This window comes from Geotrypetes seraphini, chromosome 16 (genome assembly GCF_902459505.1).
Source record: "Geotrypetes seraphini chromosome 16, aGeoSer1.1, whole genome shotgun sequence".
NCBI classification, from domain to species: Eukaryota; Metazoa; Chordata; class Amphibia; order Gymnophiona; family Dermophiidae; genus Geotrypetes; species Geotrypetes seraphini.
This window is the reverse complement of record NC_047099.1, coordinates 30,007,368-30,027,439: the sequence shown is the minus strand read 5'-3', so window position 1 is coordinate 30,027,439 and position 20,072 is coordinate 30,007,368. Positions and strand designations below refer to the sequence as shown.

General features: G+C 46.5%; 1 protein-coding gene across 7 annotated transcripts in view; it reads right to left on the bottom strand.

Annotated features, from left to right (window-relative positions):
* The window catches only part of KIF1C (kinesin family member 1C), a 93,380-nt gene that overhangs the window by 35,750 nt on the left and 37,558 nt on the right, over positions 1-20,072 (bottom strand). For all 7 annotated transcript variants that reach the window (XM_033924028.1, XM_033924027.1, XM_033924029.1 and 4 more), the window contains exons 6-10: positions 14,092-14,270; positions 13,600-13,711; positions 1,592-1,669; positions 1,113-1,178; positions 953-1,028 (exon numbers count right to left, since the gene is read on the bottom strand). In XM_033924028.1, the coding sequence (XP_033779919.1) occupies positions 953-1,028; positions 1,113-1,178; positions 1,592-1,669; positions 13,600-13,711; positions 14,092-14,270 (511 nt within the window). The remainder of the gene's footprint in view (positions 1-952; positions 1,029-1,112; positions 1,179-1,591; positions 1,670-13,599; positions 13,712-14,091; positions 14,271-20,072) is intronic.

Below are 20,072 nucleotides of genomic sequence, written 5' to 3'. Positions count from 1 at the left end.
ACATAAAGAGCTCCGACGGGGTTGTGTGAGGGGGGGAACCCCCCCCCACTCTACTTAATAGGGATCACGCTGCCATGTTGGAGGGGTGTGGGGGTGTAATCCCCCACATTATACTGAAAACTTTTGCAACACACAAAGGATATATGGATAAGTTCAAGAAGATTTGGGGACCATTAACAGATTTTTGCAATGACTGATTTTAATTTTTTCCCATAATAAGATAATGGTTAAAGAAGGGAGGGAGGGAAGGGGTAAAGAATTTATTCTCTTTATTATACATTATAAAAAATATATCATAATGAATGAATGATAGTCTTATGAGAAATTAATGTGATAAAGGGAGGGAAAAGGGTTCATAATTAAATAATAATTGATAAAATCATTACAATATATATGTTATATAAATTCATAAGAAAAATAATATAAAATATGGTTTATATAAAATACATTATAGAGATATCAAGTGTATTGTTAAGATAAATGTATGGAAAATTTATAACACTTGTTGATGTGTGAAAAAATCAATAAAAAACTTAAAAAAAAAAAAAAAAAAAGAAAACTTAACTTGTTCCCCTAAAAAATAGGGAAAAAGTTAAGTTTCCAGTATAATGTGGGGTTACCCCCCCAACGCCAGTGCGATCACTATTAAGTAAAGTGGGGCACCAACACCCTCCTTCGGAGCCCTTTAAAAGAAGGTTTTCCTGCTGCGCGATGAAGTCTTGCGCTCAATTGTTGGCGCTCGTTTGTCTCTTGCGCTTAAGACTATGAACCGGCTTTAGTGTGCGCTTAAGGCAAGCTACATTGCCCCGCGCACTACACACTAATGCCTCCGTAAAGCTGGCTTATTTTCCGCCTAGCGCGGGGGTTAGCGCGCGCTAAAAACGCTAGCGCGCCTTCGTAAAAGGAGCCCAAAGAGTTTCCGCCGGAAAGCATGAGCTGTCAGGATGCTTACCCAGGTTCTCCTTCAGCAGCCAAGTGAGCACAGAGTCACGGTACGGGATAAATTCAGTCTTTTTCTTCTTGTTTTGCTATCAACAAAAATCAGATACACAAAATGCGATTACTAGGGTGGCTACACTCTCCAGGAGTACCGAGGAAAAGGCAACACTTACCACCTCAGCCAAGGCAGAGATAACTTTCCCCAAGGTTGTCAGGGACTTATTGATATTTGCACCCTCCTAAAAAGAGAGAGCAAAGTGTTAGGCAGAAATTAAAATCTATTGTCACCAAACAGCATGAATTGCCATGAGCAGGACAAAGCCAAGATGACTGTGGGGCTTCTTTTCAAAGCACTCAGACACACAAAGTGCCATAGAAACCTAGAATACCGTATATACTTGAATATAAACAGAGAGAACCTTTTTTCTCCCAAAAAAAAGGGGGGGGGGGGGAAAAGGTTGCCTCAAATATAGACCGAGGGGCTTATAGTCAAAGTGCCCTGCCGTGCACCAGTCCTCCTTCCCTCCCTGCTTCCTTTCCTGTCCAGCTCTGCACCCAGCCCCCAACACACATGAGCGATCCTTCCCTTGTCTTGTCCTAGCCGTGGCTTACGACACCATGGGCAGAACTTCATGACATACTCATGGCTCACCTTTAACCTCATGCCTTTGGCTCCAGAAGAGTCTGCTCTTTCACTTCCAGCTAAATCAACCAGGCTTATCTTACTGACCTAATCAGGAGGAGAGCCAAAAAGAGAAGAACATAATAAACATTCGGGCTAAGATCTCCAAACAAAACATAATACAGAAGGAGAAAGACTAGCAACGTGCATTGCTCCCCACGGAGAAAGGGTACTCATAAAATGGAGTATAACCTAAATCATAATTAAATAATGGTTTTACAAGCGGTTATTCTTATAACACTAAATTAGTTCCAGGAGAAGAGTCAAACTATGGGCTAGATACACTAAAGCTCACCGACCCAGGCGATCCATGGCTGAGTCTCGGCAGGCGACCGATTCACTACAGCGTCCTCGTGCACATGAAGTGATTGGACGCCCGCCCCTTACCGACCCCCAGGGATCGCTGCAGAGCGATCCAGACGCAGGCGCAAACCATCTCTGCCTGTAGATGTGATCCACGCATGCACCTGCTCTCCGCACAAGCTTGAGGTCAAAACGAAAGGGGGAAGGGTGGCTGCCCTCGCTAGAACACCCTTTGCAGGGGAAACAGAACTCGCCACAGTGCGGCCCCGCTTTAAAACCGCGGGCTCGCAGAGAGGCAGGGCGGCAGAGAGCAGGGTGCTTTGGCGGCAAAGAGCAGAGCAATCGGCAAGGACGTGAGCGACTGCTCCTCAGTAGTCGCTTCTTTTTGGATTGGCCAGCCCAGTCGGTGTTCCTTCTTCAGTTTAGTGAATCGCTGCCTTCCTACTTTGCGTGCGCGGATGGGGTGGGAGGTTGATCGGCCAGGAGGTTAGTGAATTGGGTCGGAGAAGGCTCGCAAAGCTTAGTGAATCTAGCGCTATGAACTGTGAAAAGATAAAATTGCTTTCCAAAAATGAGTGGAGGTACGTACCCGGCTGGCATTTGCATTTAACACAAGAGGCATCATCCCAGAGTCCCAAGCTGGCTCCCCGCTGTCGGGTTAAGTAATATCGGTGCAAAATCTTAAATTGAGTGTCCTGATACTCAACAGATTTAGTGAATGCAAAAAGGGTGGCAAAACAGCCCCCTGCTTACCTGGGTGACCTTTTCTCTATTTCTCCTTCTATTTTCCATCTGTAGGCCTATTTCTTTCTCTATACTCCTCGACAGCTCCTCTATCTAGGACTGGGGGGGAGGGGGGAGGTTTGCTTGTGTTTGTGTGTGTGGGGGGGGGATTAGTGAGAACGGGGGGTGTGCCTGTTGTCATGTGTGTGCTTGGTGAGCATGGGTTTTGAGTCAGGCTTGGGGAATGTTTATTTGGTTATTTGAGGGGGTAAGTAAAAATAGGTGGAGTTGGCACTACCTTGTGGCGGGGACTTTCCTTGTATTTCTTGTTCATGGATCCTTCTCGAATCCCTGATGTCTCTGGTTTGGTTTGCATTTACCAGCTGTTTATGTATCCCTTGTGTTATTTGCTTGTAGATTATGGCATGGTTGCCGCCTGAATGTATGTGCTGCTTCACTGCTAATAAACATATGTTTAAAAAAAAAAATTAAAAAAAAAATGCTTACCTGTAATAGGTATTGTCCAATGACAGCATGATTTCCAACAACATACAGTAAATGCATAATATCATCAAAAAGTTGCCAGTAGATCTAAACGAGTTCCTAAAAAGCCTTTCCAAGCTTTTCTGAGCATGTGTGAAATTTCCTGCACATATGCTGCTTTTTGGAACCCCTGGATTCTTTTTTTTTTTAATTATTATTTATTTATAGAATTTTATAGTATTACCAAGCATATACATCTTGTACAGTAAAGTGAGATCAATAACATAATAAACTAAATTTCCAAAATTGAGATATACCATAATACATAATTCAATTTGAAAATAAAGATACATAAATGAAGTAATAAATGATCTAATTGATCACACACTAGTCTTCCATATATTGGATCCAAGATTTAAAGAGAGGAGCAAATATAAATCAAATGGGTTAACAGGAAAACCATGTCTTACTACAGTGCGGGGAGCTAACCTTCCATGGGCGCTGTTATTCCCTTCTCAAGACGTTTCGCTGAGAGAAAACTTATCAGATGAGACGGCTCTGTAAAAATATACTTCAAAGATAAATATCTGACTACACATTTACATGGATATCTCAAAAAGAAAATACCCCCTATTTGAATCACTCCAGGTTTCAGAAGTAGAAATTCTTTTCTTCTCTTTTGAGTCTCTCTAGAGACATCAGGAAAAATCTGAATATGATGTCCCAGGAAGTACCCCTGGATTCTTTAATAAAGCCAGGGCTTCTGATTTTAGGTTTTAACAGATAAAAACGTTGATAATCACTTCCAATGCAAAAAATTTAAATCGACGTTGACTAGGTAAAACACCAGAAAACGACAAGTTTCTTTAGTCCTTTCTAAACCTCTCCGGGCTTACTTTGTAAACACTCCCTACTTTTTCTGCATGGACAACTCCAAAGTGATTCCACTGGAAAAGATAACCAAAATAGTTACCCAATACTGATATTTTATACCTCAACGAGCTCGTAATTAGCTAGAAAATCAACACCTAAATGTACAATTTTGAAACACCTAATAGAGGACCTTACCGGACTAGCACAAACCCAATCTTTTTCAGATCTGTAATTCATCAAGTCGGAGCACGAGTCGATGACACCTAATGCAGAAGACAACCTTAAAAAGGTATGAGCATTTCCCTGGCTAATTAACCTCAGAGAAGGTGACATTATTTTTAGCTGTTTCCTTGAGTCCTGCTAGATGAGTCCAAACCATTGGGTTGTGTCCCCATACTGGTTCAGAAGGATAAGAAGGAACAAACCTTACAGGTCACCCTCCTTATTTGCGGGTTTGGCATTCGCAAATTCAGTTATTTGAAAGCCTCCTGGACCCCCTCCACCCCTTACCTTAAAGCCCTGGTGGTCTAGAAGTGAAGCAGGGCAAGAGCGATCTTCCTACGCTCCTGCCCCACGAAAGCACCAATCAAAAAATGGCGGTCTCCCGAGTTCCCACAACCCCTGGATGTTTTTGAGATTTGTTGGAGTTGCATCGTCCGAGAAGGGAATTAAGATCTGCACGGGATATGAGATTGTCGTGGATGAGAGAGAGCAATGTGATGCACACCAGGCTCGGGAATTTTGGAACTCACTGACAGGTCAGTTACGAATATGTAAGCCTAGGGATACTTTTAAGGAACTTTTGAAGACACAGTTATTTGTCAATGTATGTAGGTGAGTAAAAATACAGCAAGTATTTTAAAAACTCTTGAAGATTTAGGGCTCTTTTTTTTTTTTTTTTAATAATTTCTTTATTCATTTTTAAACTTACATCAAGTGTACAGTAAATATCAACCAAATATAATACATCACTTGAAAAATTTTCAATATCATACACCAAGAAGATTTAACCCCACCCCCCTCCCAAATTCATATACAACTAAAGCAATGTTACTTACCGTAACAGTTGTTATCCAGGGACAGCAGGCAGCTATTCTCACTAGTGGGTGATGTCATCAGACAGAGCCCCGGTACGGACGTCTCACAAGCACGTGTTGCTTGTAGAAACTTAAAGTTTCTAGATGCCCGCACCGCGCATGCGCCGGTGCCTTCCTACCCGGAGATCCGGGCGTGTCTCCTCAGTTCAGGTAGCTAGCCTGAGAAGCCAACCCAGGGGAGGTGGGTGGGACGTGAGAATAGCTGCCTGCTGTCCCTGGATAACAACTGTTACGGTAAGTAACATTGCTTTATCCCAGGACAAGCAGGCAGGTATTCTCACTAGTGGGTGACCTCCAAGCTAACCTCAGTGGGATGGAGGGGGAGTTGGCGACTTAAGAGAATAAATTTTTCAATACTGTTTGGCCAAACTGTCCATCCCGTCTGGAGAGGGTATCCAGACAATAATGTGAGGTGAATGTGTGAACCGAGGACCAGGTGGCAGCCTTGCAAATTTCCTCGATTGGTGTTGATCTGAGGAATGCTACTGAGGCTGCCATTGCTCTGACCTTATGGGCTGTGACCTTACAAGGAAGTGATAATCCAGCCTGGGCATAGCAGAAAGAGATACAAGCCGCCATCCAATTAGAGATGGTGCGCTTTGATACGGGTCTTCCCAACTTGTTAGGATCGAAGGAGACAAAAAGTTGAGGAGTGGTTCTGTGTGGCTTGGTGCGATCCAGGTAGAAAGCCAAGGCACGTTTACAGTCTAGAGTGTGAAGGGCCGATTCTCCGTGGTGAGAATGAGGCTTAGGGAAGAATACTGGAAGTACAATGGATTGGTTGAGATGAAATTCGGAGACCACCTTAGGCAGGAATTTCGGGTGAGTGCGGAGGACCACCTTGTCATGGTGGAATACTGTGAATGGTGGGTCCGCCATCAATGCCTGGAGTTCGCTGACTCTGCGAGCGGACGTAAGGGCTACAAGGAAAAGCACTTTCCAGGTGAGATACTTCAGAGGGGCCCTGTTGAGTGGTTCAAACGGGGGCTTCATGAGGTGGGAAAGGACTACATTGAGGTCCCAAACTACTGGGGGTGGTTTGAGAGGAGGGTTAACATGGAAGAGTCCTTTCATAAATCTGGCGACCACCGGATGGGCCGAGAGGGGTTTCCCTTGTAGAGGCTGGTGGAACGCCGCAATAGCGCTCAGGTGGACTCGTATGGATGTGGACTTGAGCCCAGATTGAGATAGGTGTAGGAGATAGTCCAGCACGGAGGATAAGGAAGCTCGCTGAGGTTCCTTTGACTTAGAAACACACCATGAGGAGAATCTGGTCCATTTCTGGGAGTAGCATTGTCGAGTGGCGGGCTTCCTGGAAGCTTCCAAGACCTCCCTCACTTCTTGTGAGAATTGGTGAGGGGTTACGTTGAGAGGAACCAAGCTGTCAGGTGGAGAGACTGCAGGTTGGGATGAAGTAGTGATCCTTGATGTTGAGTAAGTAGTGAAGGAAACACTGGAAGTGGTACTGGTTCCCTGCTGCTGAGTTGAAGTAGGAGGGAGAACCAAGGTTGTCTGGGCCACCGAGGAGCTATTAGAATCATGGTGGCCCGTTCGAGTTTCAGCTTGACCAGAGTCTTCTGGATCAGCGGGAATGGTGGGAACGCATATAGAAATCGTTTCCCCCAGTTCAGTAGAAAAGCATCTGCCTCGAGGCGATGAGGAGTGTAGATCCTGGAGCAAAACTGAGGCAGTTTGGCGTTGTGGGGAGCCGCAAAGAGGTCTATCTGAGGCGTCCCCCATTGCGTGAAGATTTGGTGAAGGGGGTTGGAATGGAGAGTCCATTCGTGCGGTTGTAGCAGACGGCTTAGTTTGTCTGCTAAGACGTTGTTCTCCCCCTGGATGTATACTGCTCTGAGTAGGGCGTTGTGGCGCACCGCCCAGTCCCAGACTCGTAGAGCTTCCTGGCAAAGGAGGGCCGAGCCCGTGCCTCCTTGCTTGTTGATATAATACATGGCGGCCTGATTGTCTGTGCGAATGAGGATTACCATGTCGTGGAGTCGGTGTTGGAAAGCTTGGAGCGCATTGAAGATGGCTCTGAGTTCCAATAGATTGATTTGGTGTAGTCTTTCCGCACTGGTCCAGAATCCTTGGGTGCGGAGACCCTCCAGGTGGGCCCCCCATGCGTAATTCGACGAGTCGGTTGTGAGAACTTTCTGATGGGGGGGAGAGTGCATCAGCAAACCTCTGGATAGATTCGAAGAGGTCATCCACCAAAGTAGAGACTGCCGAAGAGCAGGTGTGACTACGATGCGTTTGGACAGTGGATCGGATGTCTGATTCCACTGTGATGCCAGGGTCCACTGGGGGATCCTGAGGTGGAGTCTGGCAAAGGGTGTCACGTGTACTGTGGAGGCCATATGGCCCAGGAGCACCATCAGTTGTCTCGCCGGTAGGGTTTGGCGAGTAGCCACCGACTGGCAGAGATGAAGAAGAGACTCCATGCGTTGCCGGGGCAGGAATGCTCGGAGTCGGGTGGTGTCCAGGACCGCTCCGATGAAGGGGAGGGACTGGGTGGGTTGTAGATGAGACTTGGAGAAGTTGATCTCGAAGCCCAAATTCTGGAGGAAGTAGGTTGTAGCCAAGGCCGCCGAAGTGACCTCTGGGGCTGACGGGGCCTTGATGAGCCAGTCGTCGAGGTATGGAAACACCTGTAGACCCCTGTCCCGGAGTGCTGCGGCCACTACCACCAGGCACTTTGTGAAGACTCTGGGGGACGAAGATAGGCCGAATGGTAGCACTCGATACTGTAGGTGCAGATTTCCCACCCGAAATCTGAGGAACTTTCGGGAGGCCGGGTGAATGGGGATGTGAGTGTAGGCCTCCTTGAGATCCAGGGAGCATAACCAGTCGTTCTGCTCGAGGAGGGGGTATAGAGAAGCCAAAGTCAACATGCGAAACTTCTCTTTGACCAGGAACTTGTTGAGGGCCCGAAGGTCTAAAATGGGTCGCAGGTCGCCCGTTTTCTTCGGGACGAGGAAGTACCGGGAGTAAAACCCTCGGTTCAATTGGTCTGACGGGACCGGCTCGACAGCCCGAAGCTGAAGTAAGGTTTGGACTTCCTGAAGAAGAAGGGCGGTCTGCGTCGAGCTTGAAGGATACTCTCTTGGAGGATGGTCCGGGGGGGCCCGGTGGAATTGAAGAGAGTATCCTTCTCTTATGATGGAGAGGACCCATAGGTCCGTGGTTATGGCCTCCCATCGGTGGTAAAAAAGATGGAGGCGGCCCCCTATGGGAGAGGCCGAGGTTATGCTCCCGGGAGGGGTGTCAAAAGGGCTGGGGAGCCTTAGGTACAGCCGGTGGCTGAAGTTTTTGCTGAGACTTCTGGGGAGGTTGTCTCTTCGCAGGCTGTCTCGCAGCAGGCGTTTGTCTGGGCATGTAACGCCGCTGGTAAATCAGGGGTGGCCTGGAAGGTCGAGACTGTTGAGGTTTGGGTTTGGGCCGCAGGATGGATTGAAAGGATTTTTCATGATCCGACAGCTTCTTGGTAACAGTTTCGATAGACTCATCGAACAGGTCAGCTCCAGCACATGGTACGTTGGCGAGTCTGTCCTGTAGGTTGGGATCCATATCGATAGTACGGAGCCATGCCAGGCGACGCATAGCTACCGCGCTTGCGGCGGCGCGTGCCGAGAGTTCGAATGCATCGAAGGAGGATTGCATCAGCTGGAGGCGTAATTGGGAGAGGGAGGCTACCACTTCCTCGAACTCGAATCGAGCTTGGTTGTCTATGAACGGAGTGAACTTGCGGAGCACCGGCAAGAAGAACTCCAGATAGGAAGAGAAAAAGAAGTTGTAGTTTAGCACCCGTGACGCCATCATGGAGTTTTGGTAGAATTTTCTACCAAATTTGTCCATCGTTCTCCCCTCTCGGCCCGGCGGTACAGAGGCGTAGACCTGGGAGGGATGAGAGCGTTTAAGGGAGGACTCGACCAGTAGGGATTGGTGGGAGAGTTGAGGGCCCTCGAACCCTTTATGGTGCACGATGCGGTATCGAGCATCGAGTTTGCTGGGGATCGCCGGTATGGAATACGGTGTTTCGAAGCACTGCATGAAGGTCTGGTCCAGTAATTTATGCAAGGGGAGCCGAAGCGACTCCGTTGGAGGGTTAGGTAAATGCATGGTGTCCAGATACTCTTTGGAGTATCGGGAGCCCGTGTCAAGGGTCACATCCAGATCATCCGCCATTTGTCGGAGGAATGATGAGAAGGACAATTGTTCCGCCAGCGTCGGTCTGTGGGACGGGCTGGAGGAGGAGGAGGCCTCCAGGTCCGTGGACATCGGGGAGTGACAAGGAGAATCGGGCACCGGTGGCTCCTCGTACTCCGGGCCCCTCGGAGGGGACACCTCTGATGAGGAGTATCCCCTACGTTGCAGTTTTTTCTGCGGTGACACCTCCGAATGGCGTGAGGAGTGCCAGGATGAGTGTCTCGATCGGTGCCCGTCTCGGTGGCGGGACGGGGATCGGGATCGTCTGTGCATCGCATGGTCTCCCGAGGCCCCCAAGTGGATAGGGCTGGAAGCAGTGGATCGCAACTGGGTTTGCGATGCGGGTTCTTGCGATGCTACCCAAGTCTGGTAAGGAGTACGGAAGAACTCTTCCTGACTATGCCCAGGGCTTCGAGTATCGATCGAAGGTCTGGTCCCATGTTGGCGCGGAGGCGTAATGGGTTCTAATGGCGGCATATCGGTAAGCGAGGCTTGCCGCGCGGGCATCGCCGCCCTCCCCCGTTCGTCCTCGTCGGTTGTCGAGGTCGAACGGTGTGGGGGAGGGGGCGGACCGCCCCTTTGGACCGGTACCGGGAGGTCACCCTGTATGGCAGCGATGAGCCCGGGTCCGATGGTCTGCATGAGCTCAACGAATTGAGCTTCCAGCACGGACCGTAGCGAAGCCGATAAGGAGGGATCCGCACCGAAAGGGGGTCCTCCTGCACGGACATCGCGCTCCTTCGAGGTCGAGTGCTTCTGCTTAGTAGCTTTCGGCACTTTGATGACCATTGGTGGCACTGTGGAAGGAAGAGGTACCTGAACCGAGGAGACCGGGGCAGGCACCGACGTCGAGCTCGTGGATGGTGTCGGGGTGAGCGATGCCGGTTTCACCACACTCGATGCAGGAGGGGTCGATGCCGGTTTCGCCCGAACCGGGGAGGTATCAGATGAAGTGGAGGCTGAGGGATCCTTAGCTGCGTCCATCTTGAACATCGATTCCCACAATAGGCAACGCCGCTTGAATGAGCATGCCGTAAGGGTAGAGCAAGGCCTGCACGATTTCGGGATGTGGTCAGGGCCCAAACACTGCAAACAGCGCCAGTGAGGGTCCGTGAGTGAAATCGCGCGTTGGCACTTGCTGCACTTTTTAAACCCGGTGATTGGCCGGGACATAGGCCGGAAAATCTCCGCCGCGAGGTCGAAGCCAGTGGGCCTGAGCCACGTGGCCGGCCCGTTCGACCCGCCGGAGGAAATAATCTTCTTTTTTTTTTTTTTTTTTACTGAAAAAGAAAAGAACTGTTAACTGTAATTAAAAGAAAACGAAAACGCGGACAAGGAAGGCAAATTTAACTGAATTCAGCTAGCGCATGAAGAAGTTGAACTTCTCAGCTCCGCGGAAAAGAAAGAACTGAGGAGACACGCCCGGATCTCCGGGTAGGAAGGCACCGGCGCATGCGCGGTGCGGGCATCTAGAAACTTTAAGTTTCTACAAGCAACACGTGCTTGTGAGACGTCCGTACCGGGGCTCTGTCTGATGACATCACCCACTAGTGAGAATACCTGCCTGCTTGTCCTGGGATAATATATACCACATGAAAATAATATCTTACGACAATCATCTATATATTCTTAATGGAAAAACAAGAAATCTCCCCCCTCAAATCCACATGTGTATTAAGATTGGGAAAAGTGTAACTTATTCGTTACTATAATTTAATAAAGGTCCCCACACATCCTTAAATTTATTATAATAACTTTTTTGAACAGCCAACGTTCTTTCCATTTTATACACATGACAAACTGAAGACCACCAAAAACAATAATTCAGTCTTTACAGTCCTTCCAATTATGTGTTATTTGTTGGATGGCAACTGCTGTTAATATCAATAAAAGCTTGTTATTATTAGCAGATATTTGACATTTAGCTCTCATAGACATGCCAAATAAAATTGTGTCATATGACAATGCTACATGGTTCTCTAACAAACAATTTATTTGATCCCAAATAGACTCCCAAAAAGCCTTAATGAATGGACAATAAAACAATAAATGACCTAAAGTTCCAGCTTCAAGATGACAATGCCAACATCTATTAGACTTAGAGCAATCCAATTTTTGTAAACGAACAGGGGTCCAGAGTGCTCTATGCAACAGGAAAAACCATGTTTGCCTCATAGAAGCAGACATCGTACACTTCATCCTCCAGGACCAAATACGTGGCCTTAAAGCGCTGAATAGCGGGGGCTAGCCGCTATCGCCTCCTCTTGAGCAGGCGGTAGTTTTTTGGGTAGCGTGCGCTAATCCGGTGTGTGCGCGAAATTTGTAAAAGGAGCCCATCTATGTGAATGAAATGAGTTATGCTCGGAGCGGAGGATGTAGGAGAGTTTACGAGTATAAGTTGTATTGTTATTATTTATTTTGAATTTTGTTTGGTGAGCTGCCTGGACTTTAAGCGGTATATAAATTTTTTTAAATAAATGATTATATACATTTTTTTATTGCGGCTTTCACAGGGCAAGAGCGTAGGAAGATCGCTTCTGCCCTGCTTTACCACCTTAAATGTAAGGTGTGAAGGGGTCTTGGAGGCAGGAAGAGGCGGGATTTAAGGATTGGGAGGGCCCCTAAAGTTATTTGCGAATATATAATATTTGCTATGGGGATATGCCCCTAACTCCTGCAGATATGGAAGGGGGAGTGTATGCTTTTTTTTCTAAAGACAAGAGGATATATCAGCCACGCAAGTGAGAATAATAACTCCACTTCTAGCTTAGAGCCTTCTTCAGTAGATTAGCCAGCCTGCCGTCAAAGACACTTTTTCCCTTGGAAAATCATCCCGTGGAAAATCAGCCCTTGGAAAATCATCCCGTGATTAAGGAAGCCAAAACATTCTCAACGACACCATCCACGTATCTATGCATTCATCTCCAGGATGCATGCTTCTCTGACCTGGCCTTTACCCTCGACAGGGAGGATGGACGAGAATACCACCTACGCGCCTGTCTGCTTCACCTTCTCTTCCAGAGACACAAAGTCACTTTTGATACGTTCGCAGGGGTACCTGGCAGTATCATTAGTGCCAACGTGGATAAGCAGCATCGGATAATAGTCATCAGGCTTGATGAGTCTTGGCAATCTCTCCATAACATCTTGGATTTTGGCACCAGGCAGACCGCATACCTCCCAGGACATCATGTCTGGTCTGCAGATGGACGCTTCTGTACCCCTCAGAAGGGAATCATCAACCACCACTACCTTACGCCTTCTAGTGGTCATTGATCCAGCAATTTTTGGGATTTCAAGCTTTGGTCCTTCCTCTCCTTGGGATTCTCTCATCTCCTCTACTTCCAGGGCAGCATTCCGGTTCTTCAGTTCAAGGGTGGGTGGAGTCACAGTACCAATCTTGCAGGATTCTGTAATCTGAGTCCAGCTGTCTTCCCTAAGCACAGCCTCTTCTTCCCCACTGCTGGAAATCTTCATGACACCTCATGAACAATTTAATCAATGTACTTCTCATTCTCATGGATGCTTCTCGTCTTCCCACCTCCTCTCTCAGTTCGTTTACTTCCTTCATGAGGGATTGAAGCTGACGACCACCTTGCACATGGAACCACTCCCTCTGCCTGGGTAACATTTTCTGTCTGCACAGAGACAGAAGCTGTAACCTGAGCAGCAGCTTTGGTAGCACGATGTTTCCCAGCCATACTGTGGTTGCAGAAGTACTTACACCTGGATGAAAAAAAGAAAGAGCAGAAAAATCCTACGAAAACAATGTCCTGTTCCTGGTTGGCCGAAGAGGTAAAAAAGCTCTGCCTTGGGGTGGGTGGAAGGAATTAACCTCAAGAATAACCTGCGCAAGTCTGATCTTTAGGAAAGTTCTCAGAGTTGTCTCAAACTAAGAGGCTGAGACCAGCCAGAGATCTCTCCTCAAGGAGCACTTTTCAGTTAGGGTGAGACGATTCAAAACCCCATGAGGCCTGACAGTTTTCCAGGCCTCTCTCCCACTTACTACTCCCCCAATGTCTCGAAAAAGTCCTAAACAGATCCAAAGTCGCCTTTTAGTCAACAGTTCTCTCCTCAAGCAAATATATGCAAATTATATATGCAGTTCACAGGTTAATGCTGAGCCTCCACAACCTCTCTTAGAACCAGGCTTGCTGAGGGTTAGGCTTTAAGAAAGTCCTCCGTAAGGTCAGTATACCTCAGCAAGTTAAAAATTATACACTACACTCATTTTTGAGTGATGTAAGTGTTCCCTTGGGTTTGACACCCAATAATCTCACACCTCCATCCTACCTTCTCTGTGTCAAGGCTGGTCATCTCATCATGCCGTTTCTGTGTAAAGACGATGGTGAAGACTGCATGCGAGCGGCTACTTGTCTCATTCATGTTGGTGGCTGCCACAGTCCTTTTAGGGAAAGAGAAGTGCAGAGACCTTCAGAGCCTTGAAGCTAGGAACAAATGCCATGAAAAACAGCTTCCCCAGATTATTTTTAAATAACATATTAAAAATACTACTACTATTTATTATTTCTATAGTGCTGAAAGGCTTAGTAAAAGAGGGGGTTTAATAATAACAACAACTTTATTTTTAGATACCGCAGCACCTCAAACAGGTTTACAGCAATAAAGAGACTGTGTACAAACAGCGACGTCACAAAAAGGCCTCGTCTCCTGAATTAGATAACCCATACCTCAGATTTCTGCTTTGCAAAATCCGATTCCTTCTACTCCCCAGTGGCATGTAATGAGCAACGCAGCACTGATTCAAGGGTTAGAAATGGCTACCTGGCTTTGTTTCCACAGTCCATTAGGTCTGCAATGTCATCAAAGGAGGTGACCGCCAGTTTGGAGAGGTCTTCAACATAGGGTCCCATGATGGGGTGTTCACGCACTCTCAGATTGCCCTTGCTCTTGGGGTTTAGAAGGTCCCGCACACGCTCGCAGTAAATCTCCATGTAACTCACCTGCAAAAATTCAAATAAATGTAGGGATATTATGCTTAACAGAAATATTAATTCACTCTTACTGGGATCCACCAATTGATTATAGGAGAACATAAGAATAGACTTACTGGGTCAGACTAATTTTTTTAATTTTTTTTTTTTTTAATTTATTCAATTTTTCTATACCGTTCTCCCAAAGGAGCTCAGAACGATTTACCATCAAGCCCAGTAGCCCGTTCTCACGGTGGCCAATCCAGGTCCCTAGTACCTGGCCAAAACCCAAGGTGTAGCAATATTTTATGCTACCAATACAGAGAAAGCAGTGGCTTCCCCCATGTCTTTCTCAATAACAGATTATGGACTTTTCTTCCAGGAACTTATACAAACCTTTCTTAAAACCAGCTACGCTATCCACTCTTACCACATCCTCTGGCAACGTGTTCCAGAGCTTAACTATTCTCTGAATGAAAAAAAATTTCCTCCTATTGGTTTTAAAAGTATTTCCTTGCGACTTCATCGAGTGTCCCCTAGTCTTTGTAGTTTTTGACAGGGTCAAAAATCGATCCACTTGTACCCGTTCTACTCCACTCAGGATTTTGTAGACTTCAATCCTATCTCCCCTCAGCTGTCTCTTTTCCAAGCTGAACAGCCCTAACCGTTTTAGTCTTTCCTCATACGAGAGGAGTTCCATCCCCTTTACCATCTTGGTCACTCTTCTTTGAACCTTTTCTAGCGCCACTATATCTTTCTTGAGATAAGGAGACCAGAATTGAATGCAATATTCCAGATGAGGTTGCACCATGGAGCAATACAGGGGCATTATTAATAATTCCTAGCATCCTGTTTGCTTTTTTGGCCACCGCTGCACATTGGGCGGAAGGTTTCATCGTATTGTCTACAATGATACAAGTACAAGTACAAGGGGACACTCAGAGAAATTGAAAGGGGAGAGGTTTAGAACAAACGCCAGGAAATTCTTTTTCACCCAGAGGGTGGTGGATACATGGAACGCGCTACCGGAGGATGTGATAAGCAGAAGCACGCTACAGGGCTTCAAAGAAGATCTGGACAGATACCTGGAGGACAAAGGGATAGAGGGGTACAGATAAGAGTAGAGGTAAGGTTATAAGGATAGGATTAGAGATAATTTATAAAATTAGTCAGGCAGTGGGCCTGATGGGCCGCCGCGGGAGCAGACCACTGGGTGAGATGGACCTCTGGTCTGCCTCAGCGGAGGCAACTTCTTATGTTCTTATGATACCCAGATCCTTTTCTTGGATACCAACCTCCAAGGTGGACCCTAGCATCCAGTAACTGTGGCAGGAGAACAGGAAAGGAAGTGGTCAAGTGACGAGATGAGAATCAGCGAATCTAGGGTTCAAATCCCGCTTCTGCCATCAAAGGGGGGGAGTTAAGTCCGTTTATTTTACCATAAGATGGATTATTTTAACACAAGTAGCAGCGTCTCAATTATGGGATTCACTGCCCGGATATATCAGAGGATAAGTTGCTCTAGACAGGTTTTCAAAGTTTTTTGAAAACGTTGCTTTTTAAAGATGCTTTTGCAAATTAAAATTCACTTATCGAACGCATCTCTGCAGATTTCCTCTTTTTAGCATTCTGTTCCTGCTTTTTAACCCCCTCCCATTATGTGACCCTTTAACGTAGCCTTTTTTTAAAATGCTGTCGTTCTGCCCCCTTTCCCATTGTTGTCTGTAAGTCTGTCTCTCTTTGTAAATGTAGGTGCAAAAATGTTTTCGTTACCCCTTTTTTTACATTCGCTTTGAAACTATAAGAACATAAGAAGTTGCCTCCACTGGGTCAGACCAGAGGTCCATTGCGCCCAGCGGTCCACTCCCGCGGCGGCCCATCAGGTCTATGACCTGTGAAGTGGTTCCTGACCATTTCTATAACCTACCTCTGCTTCTATCTGTACTCCTCAATCCCCTTATCCTTTAGGAACCTATCTAAACCTTCCTTGAACCCCTGTACTGTGCTCTGGCCTATCACAATCTCTGGAAGCGCGTTCCATGTGTCCACCACCCTCTGGGTAAAAAAGAACTTCCTAGCGTTTGTTCTAAACCTGTCCCCTTTCAATTTCTCCGAGTGACCCCTAATACTTGTGGTTCCCCACAGTCTGAAGAATCTGTCCCTGTCTACCTTCTCTATGCCCTTTAGGATTTTGAAGGTTTCTATCATGTCTCCTCTAAGTCTCCTCTTCTCTAGGGAGAACAGCCCCAGCATTTTCAACCTGTCAGCGTATGAAAAGTTTTCCATACCATTTATCAGTTTAGTCGCTCTTCTCTGGACCCCCTCAAGTACTGCCATGTCCTATGTTATAAGCGTTTGCATCAAATTTTAATAAACATGAAGATTCCACTTTATGCAATGAGACTGTACTAAAATAACCTGACTTGACAGATGCCCTGGTAACCTTGGCTAAATCATTATCTCCCACAGCCACAGGGACCCACTAAGACAGTAAGGGGGAAATTCTAAAACCGATGCCTAAGTTAATCGAAGAACGCTATTAGAAACGGCAAAAAAATGGCAAGGTTGAGGCACCGGAATCTTAGGCCGCTGAATGCCAAAGTAGGCGTGGCCAATGCCAGCCTAAAGTGCCTACGTAGGGGCGATTCACTCAAAGATAGACGCCAGAGATGTAGGCCTGGAAAACCTTGGCCTATGTTTCTGGCAAACAAATACTTCAAAAATTCATTTAAATATAATACAGTGGTGCCTCGCATAACGGACGCCTCGTACAGCGAACGCTGCGCATAACGAACTTTTTGTCTTGCTCCCTATAACGAACTTCGTTTCACACAACGAAGTCGCCCGAGGGGCCCGGGGGGGGGCGGAACTACTCTCGCCGCTTTCTAATGTGAGCCGGGAACAGCAGCACCCTCCTGTCTGAATGCAGTGTTCCATCATCTCCCTCCACCTTACCTTAAAAACCGAGTTTTCCGGCTTTCTTTTTCGGCCAGCCACACACTTTCAAAGAGCAGCACATGCGCGCATGCTCTGTTGTTCAATCTTCTCCTCTGACGCAACCGGAAACCGGAAGTTGCAGGAGAGAGAACATTGATCAACTCCAGCAGCTGCGCGTGCACAGCTTTTTGAGATCGTGCGGCTGGGTGAGGGAGAAGGCTGGCAGGCTCTGCATGTGAGGTGAGGTGGAGGGAGGGAAATGTAGGGCTGCAGAACGAATTATTTTGTTTTACAGGTATTCTTATGGGACAACAGGGCTGCAGAACGAATTATTTTGTTTTACAGGTATTCTTATGGGAAAACGCGTTTCACACAACGAACGTTTCACATAACAAACTTGCTCCTGGAACGGATTAAGTTCGTTGTGTGAGGCACCACTGTATATATTATTATAATAATAATAACTTTACTCTTCTATATCACCATAGTCAGATGACTTCGAAGAGGGCTGGACAATCAGCGAATTACAGAACGCAAATAGTGAAGGTACAACATATTACATAGACCAAAAGGACAATATAAATTTAGTGTGGCTTCTTTTTAGGAGACGAATCTGTTGAACAGTACAGTTTTAATTACTTTCCGAAAGGCGCCGTAGGTCAGCCTGGCTCCCTTGCTTGAAACATGAAAGACCTGTCCAGAAAGGGTTTGTATTTACAGCCGCTGATCCTTGGGTATGCAAATGTGTTACAATTTCTGGTCGACCTTGTGGGGTTGTGTAGCACTAAATGTGGTAGAAGATAGGAAGGCTCTAGTCCCCAGGCCTGCTTGAAACAAATACAGGCAAATCTGAACATTATTCGCGCCTCCATTGGCAACCAGTGTAACCGTCTGTAGTAGGGGCTAATGTGGTCGCTCTTCTTCAATCCGAATATCAAGCGAACTGTTCTGTACTATTCTTAGTTTAGAAACATAGAAGATGACGGCAGAAAAGGACCACAGCCCAACAAGTCTGCCCACTCTAATGACCCACCCCCCCTAATTTCTTCCTTGAAGTGATCCCACATGCTTATCCCATTTTCTCTTAAAATCCAGCACGCTGCTGGCCTCAATTACCTGCAGTGGAAGACTATTCCAATGATCAACCACCCTTTCGGTGAAGAAGTACTTCCTGGTGTCACCATGAAATCTCCCACCCCTGAGTTTCAACGGATGTCCTCTTGTCGCCGTAGGACCTTTAAGAAAGAAGATATCCTCTTCTACCTCAATACGGCCCGTGACATATTTGAACGTACTGTTCAAATACGTACTCAGATAAACGATATTGCAGTAGTCCAGTATTGATAGAACCAAAGACTGCACCAGTAATCTAAAGGATGTAGGGTCAAAGTATTTTTTTTTAATGGTCCTTAATTTCCACAGTGTGCAAAAGCACTTCTTCACCGCCATATTCGTGTGGTCAACCATAGTTAGATGTGTGTCTAAGTGTGATTCCCAGTATTTTTATAGTTTTAGGAATTGGGTATTCGTGACCATTTAGATGTAGCGATGTTCTGGTTATTTTGTCCTTTGGGCCTGCAAGTGCAACAAGTGCATTTAAAGCGCTCAGATCACCAACCGAAAAGTGCTAGAAAGTACAAATGAATGTTGTTTGCTACTCTTTGAAGATTTCATTGATCGATCACGGAGGAGTAGACGACAGTGCTGTTTAGTATGCGAGGTAGGAGTGATATTTATCATGATTAAATTTTTTTTTTTGGGGGGGAGGGGTTTTACAGTGCCCTCCCCCCCCTTCCTGATGATGCTAAAGTGAAACTCGAGTCAACGGGAGGCAAGGTAGTTTTAATCACAATGAGTTGGGGGTGTTTGGTTTGGAAGCTGTACCAACACAGGACCTCATGGGCGCACCGCTTTTCCTCCAAGAATTCTCATTCATTCAAGATAAGTGATTTATTGAACAATGTTATATGTTAAAGTAAAGTTTAGAGTGAGCTATTACCACCTTGAAGGCGGTGCATGGGACCTTTAAGTGCCATGATGGTCCTGGCAAACAACCAGGGTTAGAAGGTTCATTTGTACTTTTTAGCACTTTAAATGCACTTGTTGCACTTTATATGAATTTTTTAAAGTATTTATTTGTTTGTAACTGGTGGAGTATTTTTGGTATTTGTTTTTCAACACAATTATTTATATTTAAAGCTTCTTAGTGTATTATGACTATGTTTCTGGCACCTGGTCTTTGCTGGGAATCCCAATAGTCCACAGCTTGCCATCAGCTGATCGCAGCAGAGGATTCCCCAAAACCGCAGCTTTGGGGAGTCTTGCAGGCTCAGCTGATTGGGGATTCCCCTGCCGCGATTAGCTGAACCAGCAAGGAGATCCCTGATTCCTCTCTTTCCCCCTCCCTCTCATCCACCCACCGACAGATCCTCCCAGTATCTTTCCAAAGAGAGACCCCTCCCTTAAACCCAACATCTCCCCACACACCCCTTGTACCTCTGATGGAACATCAGCAGGAGGGATGCCCGCTCCCTCCTGCTAGCAGACCCACCTCATCAAAATGGTAGGCTTTCCCCTTCCCAGTGCATCTTGGGATGCAATGGGAGGGGCCTAAGACTCTGATTGGCCCAGTCTGTCTGCTTCTGCCCACCAGGACACCCAATGTTGCATCCTAACCACCTTCCTGACACCAGAAGTACGAACCCATGTCTCCCTGCTTGTTGACATAGTATATTGCAAACTGATGGTCTTTCGAGGCATCTCTTTCAAGTAGGGTACGGGTCTCAAGTACTGAATGGATCACCCAAATTCTTCTAGGAAAAAAAAAATGCTGGGGCACTGTTTCCTGTGTTAGACTCTATTAGCGATATCACTCATAGGTGAAGATAAAGAGTC